Here is a 5,831-nt window from a genome sequence, read left to right as displayed (position 1 = left end):
CAGAACGATCAAGCGATTTTTAGGCGGTTGATCACAAAAAAGATCATCCATGGAGTATAAAAGGGAGAAAAGACATAGAGCAAATGATCGAATAAAAAACTCTCGAACAGAGAACATATAACTTTAATTTCCTTAGTTTTAGACTTAAACACTTTTTTCAGTAACTCGTGTGCTTGCTCCATTTGGAGGCATTTTGTTTTTGATTTCCAATTGTAAAGTCATCGCCAATAAAAGAACACCCCTTTTTGGGACTTTGTCTCAAGAGGTTTGTCCCTTACACAATCGTTTGATCCCTTTTAATTGTTAGCAACTAACCCGCGCGAAACAATTTCTTTACTAATATTTTCTGGAGAAAAAAGTAGCCTTAATCTTAACATTTTTAGTCGGTCCATTTGAATTGAACATGATTAAAGAATAATATATAATAAAGTGTCTTGTTCAATTAATTTTATGTAGCAGTACCAAATATCCTAGTATAAAGTTGTGTATGTTCATGGACAATATGATAAACAAGATTTTTAACTCTTTTCCCTCCTTTAATACTGTCCAATACAGTTTAATCCACCTTATCAAACATTTCAAATTTGTAAGAGTTGAAGGGAACCTGGAGAAGCAGTGACGTACCTTCACACGAGTACGGCTTTGGAGGAAGCTCAAGAGGGACGGGCAGTTGAATCAACTCAGATTCTGCATTTTTGCTTTCCTTTTTAAGTCTAAATGACCAGCTTTGTCCTCCTCACTTCAGAACTTCTTGGTGATGCCTCACCACTCACTAACACATTGTGGAACAAAAACAGTAAATGACGGGCAGATGGCACTTTACCTCTGAGTGATTGGCATTATCCGTACAAGAAAATTCACAACAATGATCTCCAGAAAATGGGAAAAAAACACTCTCAGGCTGAAGAATTCAAAGTATGAACTAAGGTTCATTACCATTAAGGTTTAAAAAAGTTAAAAATACTGTAATGATCCTAAAAAAAACCAATGGTAAAAATCATAACCACCTACATACTGGGAATGCAAATAAAATTTTTTAAGCACTCGTATCTTTTAGTATGACCACTTGGGCTCAAATGAATGACATCCAATAAATTTGGGATTGACTACATAAATCATTTTTTGTCACTCCGTTTGGTCCATTGTGCTATCTCGCAAAAGAAACTAACACAACAATATATCACCATTCAATACTCGAACAAACACCAGAATGATAATTGTACTGCGAGCACAACAAGAACTGTATACCAACAAGAAGCGTGGCTTCCCTTCCATTTCGCCTTAATCATGTTTTATGATTTTATTGTATTGCTCAATTCCGAGGATTGTGTACTAAATATGTTTGAAATGCAAAGGAATTGTAGCACTCTTCACAAATTCACATATCTTAAACGTATGTTTGGAATTGTATATAATGATTTAAATTATAAATAGATAAAAAAAAGAAAGGAGTGAATATGCCGTTGTACTGTAAAGCTTTCGAAACGTATAAATAAAAAGTGGTTTAAAACGATTTATAAGGACAAGTGAAACATATGCTAAACGTTGAATTCAGTCCAGTGTAATCCTATCGATATATAAATTTTATAAACACAAAAACACACTTTCTTCCTAGATACCATATTATAGTTCATCGTTAAGACATCATTAAGAGTGTGTTTGATTAGCATGAAAAATATTATCTAGAAAAAAAATATTTTCCTTCTTTTGTGGAAAATAAAAACCACCTCCACCCAAAGAAGATATTTTCATTAAAAACAAAGAAAATTAGGCATATTTTCAAAAGTTGAAAAATATTTTCCATGAAAAAAATTAGCAATCAAACACCTCAAGTAGAAATTTGAATGAAAAACTGATATTTTCCATAAAAAATAAATGTAATCAAACACACCCAAAGTGTTTTCTTGATTCAAGTTAATCTAACCGTCTCATCTATTAAAATCTTTATTGGGTGTGTTTGGATGTAGGTATAGAGATTTTTACCCATGTATACAATTATATAAACTTTATTAAGGACTTAATTATTTGTCAAATTCATTGGCAATTTCGAAATATATATACGTTGTTAATAGGCTCTACTACTTGTATTATAAATAAAATTTAGATAATTCTACACAAAGACACGTGTAACCATTCAGATAAATTGGATGAAACTTAAAATAGCAATTAGTGTTAAGCTTCTTGGACAGGGGATTGGGACAGGGAATTGGGACAGGGGGCAGGTCAGCTACCCCTCCAATAGGGGGGCGCCACATGCCCCCTGTTGCCAAACCCTGTCCCAATCCCCTGTCCCCCTAGCATCTCTCTAGCAATTAACAACAAAAACAAATTATTTTCAAGGGAAGTGTCATATGTATATAATTGTCTACGTAATGGTGTCCATAATTACATGTGGCATTGGATCCAACCTTTAATTCAAATATCACACTTTCACATCAACAATCGGATAATTGCCACATCACATTATGAACAACATTATACGCAATAATTATATACATGTAGACTTTTCCTATTTGGAATGATGCTATCATCGTGTTTATATATATCAAGAAAAGACTTGGGATTCGAACACTCGTAGTGTATCAGTGTGTTGGTGTTTCGTGGGCATTAAACAGAGAATTATCACATTAAATCTGATATCGTCAAGTTTTTTGTTTGACCATTTACTGATTTAAGTCACAAAAATCTTATCAATTCTATAGACTGAGGCTGCAAAAAGAAATATACTGAGTGTTATGGTTTGGCTTTCCTTTTGTAATATTAAACGCTTTCCTCTGTCAAAAATTCTTTCATGCTTCTTGCAAATCTGCAACGGATTACAGGCAAACAAGGTCACCAGGCTCTCTGTTATAAAACTTTTATCTTCTGCGTTTTGATTCTTTCCTCATCTCTGCCATGTAGCTCTCCAAGTTGGGTTTTTCCCAAAGACGTCTTTGAATAAGATCTTCTTTGGTTGATTCATCTAGAGGACACCATAGAAAGAATTAAATTAAAACCAGACAAGAACCAGAACCCTACAATGAGAAATCCTCACTCACAGCCGCACCCAATAAAAGTATATAGAGGGTGTTTGAGCCACATTATTTTGGTAATAATGCATTCTTGAATAGTGTATTGATGGAAAATGTGTTGTTAAAAAATAAGGAAAAGTTTTTTATTTGCGTGTAATATTATTTTATTGAAGAATGTGTGGTTGAAATGATATCAAATCACTGTTTATGGAATAATGTGGCTCAAACAGGCCCATAGATAATAGAAGTTACAAGAAAGCTATGCCAAAGGACCAAAATTATGACTTGACAATTTGTTACCAGAAAGTACTCCCTGCGGCAGAAGAACCTCCATCAGAAGGAGGCAGTGATATCAGAACGCTCCCCCCACCCACCCCCAAAAAAAAGAAAAAAAAAAAAATTATATATATATATTCATAATGACAACTAAAATTACTAGTGGACTACGCCAAAGGGCCAAAATCAATCATCCAAAAATCATTTTTCCTGTCCCTTTTCTCCTCTCTTTATTTTCCCTCTTTTATGGTGGCTATCTAGAAAGTGAATCCCTTGATCCATTTGACAGCAACGAAATTTCCAGGTAGGTCCAAATAAACAAATCGAAGCTAGTTTCAGTGTGTGTGTGTACAGAAAGTTGAGAAGCCCCATAAAGAGATCAGCATTCCTAAGGTAACCTAGATTAAAGATTGCAACTGTTCTTGGTTCAGTTCGAGCATGAAAAGAGCCCATACTGTCCAAGTACAGGTTAAATTTTGAGATAGACAAGCTGTGCTACCTGTATATCTCCACGAATCAGAAGGTACTCCAAGGGATCTTCTTGTTAAATAGGAGGCATCTTCCCATGAATATGGAGCTCGTTTCACCTTGTATCTCCAGAACCAACATCCATACCACAACAAAAGCTGTGGACAACAAAAGTTCTGTAATCTTATTGTGTGTAATCTAATGCAAAATTTTGGGTTAACACAGTAATGGCAACCGCAAAAGACAACAATTAAGAACAGCCTGAAAAATTAATGGCCTTCTTTCATGCATCTGTATAGTGTTAGAAAGAAGAATTCACTAACCTTCCCGACAGTGTAAGGGAGTAGCAAGAAACGAATGCCTAAAAGTTCCCAAACAGAGGGCTTTTCAGCACCCTTTATCTGCAGATCAAGTTCCTTGCTGAGCTCTTCCTGTAGTTTCCTGCCACAAAAAGGAAACTCCGCTCATCTTTACCTCAAAAAATTCACTGAAGAGAACTGCTGAGTGCATATACGTACAAAAAAATCTTAAAAGAAAAGTATTGAATTGAGCTCAATGAGAAATATAGACATGTCGGACGAGTCGCAACCATAGGTATTCAAAATAAACTTACTTATCTACTTGCTTGTTACTTTTCTTCTTATTTGTCACTCCCCCACTGCGTTCAAGTTCCAAGGCTTTTAGCTTATTTTTGTAGGCAGGCGACTTCTTGACCATATCAATAGCCTGAAACAACAAGAGAACTTAATATAGAAGTAGAAGAGTAAGAAGCAAAGACGGTACACTACGTTTCATAGCTTCTATTTCTATACCAAGTATGTGCACAGCTTCCTGTGGTAAGTGTGTCTGAGCTCTGATGTACAAGTGAATATGAAATGAGAAACAGCAACTAGCTAACAAAGAATCTATGGCTAAAAAGAATTTGTTCAACTTAATGTTGCTTGCAACATATTGTACAAATAATAAACTAAAGACACTTTATACTGCATTTATGCTTTCATGTTGCATCCTAGCATTAGCCTTTCCCTTAAATATATCCAATGATAACCCTTAATGCAATAGACAATGTCTCCAGTTACCTGCGTATACCTTGTCCACTGGTTTAGATACTGGAATCCAGAGAGCATCAAAAGAAGTCCCACAAAGACGGCACGAGGATCCTAATATAAGAAATTGTTAATGTCAAAGTATAGGTTAATATGGATAAATGTAAAGCAGAATGAAGATTAAAGTTTCTCTATTAGTCATGTTAATCTGGAATAATCAGAGTATATAAAAGATTGGCAAGGAAATGTAAAATATTCTCACTGTTTTGTGGCCATAGTAAGCATGGTAGTATCGAGCCGTGTTATAGAATACCTAATAAACAAGAGAAAAAGGTTAAGAATTCCTAATTACAATAACGACCTAACTATCAAAAGAAAGGGTTGCTCTTTACAATCAAGAGAGAGAGAGGTGGACATCAAATGAACAGAGAGATTTTTGAACACTTGGTTTCTATATTTTGAACAGGTCATTGATGTTTGAACAATTGTTTATATATTTTGAACAGGTAAGTGCGCACACACAATGTGTGAGCGTGTGCATGTGTGTGCAGACAGAGAGAGAGAGAGAGAGAGAGAGGGGGGGGGGGGGGGCAANGGGGGGGGGGGGGGGGGGGGGGGGATGCAATGACAGCACAAATTTTCTTAGATCAGTATAATCTCTTGTAACAAATGCAAATATGAATTGAAGATTTAGTGTGATTAAAGACATCTAGTAAAGGATGGCATTTTGCACAACCCAACATTTCATAACTCATAATTTATGACAGGTAACATATGTAAGATGAGGTCACCGGTAGGATGCATGTACTTTCGTCATAAATTTGAATCAGACATTATTTGACATTAAATCCTAATCATGGAACTGAATTGATCAAACAAAAGTCAGGAATGACAACAACATATTGCTTCATTATTGCAGAGTCAAATTTAGAATCGAGAAAGGGTATTCCCCTTTCTCTTGCAATATTTCCTCAGTACGAGAAAAATAATGATGATTATAATGATAATTTATGCAGAGCATCATTCATCA

The 5,831-nt window shown here is 35.2% G+C and overlaps 1 protein-coding gene across 1 annotated transcript; it reads right to left on the bottom strand.

The window, feature by feature from the left end:
• Window positions 1-2,512: 2,512 nt before the first annotated feature.
• Window positions 2,513-5,510, bottom strand: LOC111368225 (chaperone protein dnaJ 50-like). Its single transcript, XM_022989473.1, has 7 exons — window positions 5,436-5,510; window positions 5,064-5,114; window positions 4,835-4,915; window positions 4,369-4,481; window positions 4,079-4,196; window positions 3,787-3,913; window positions 2,513-2,962 (listed from the first exon to the last, which is right to left on the bottom strand). The coding sequence occupies exons 1-7, from the start codon at window positions 5,508-5,510 to the stop codon at window positions 2,859-2,861; spliced, it is 669 nt and encodes a 222-aa protein (XP_022845241.1). The 3' UTR covers window positions 2,513-2,858.
• Between the last annotated feature and the right edge of the window lie 321 nt (window positions 5,511-5,831).

The sequence above is a fragment of the Olea europaea genome, chromosome 19 (genome assembly GCF_002742605.1).
Source record: "Olea europaea var. sylvestris chromosome 19, O_europaea_v1, whole genome shotgun sequence".
Lineage (NCBI taxonomy): Eukaryota > Viridiplantae > Streptophyta > Magnoliopsida > Lamiales > Oleaceae > Olea > Olea europaea.
The sequence above is the reverse complement of the archived record's forward strand: the minus strand, read 5'-3'. Positions and strand labels throughout refer to the sequence as shown.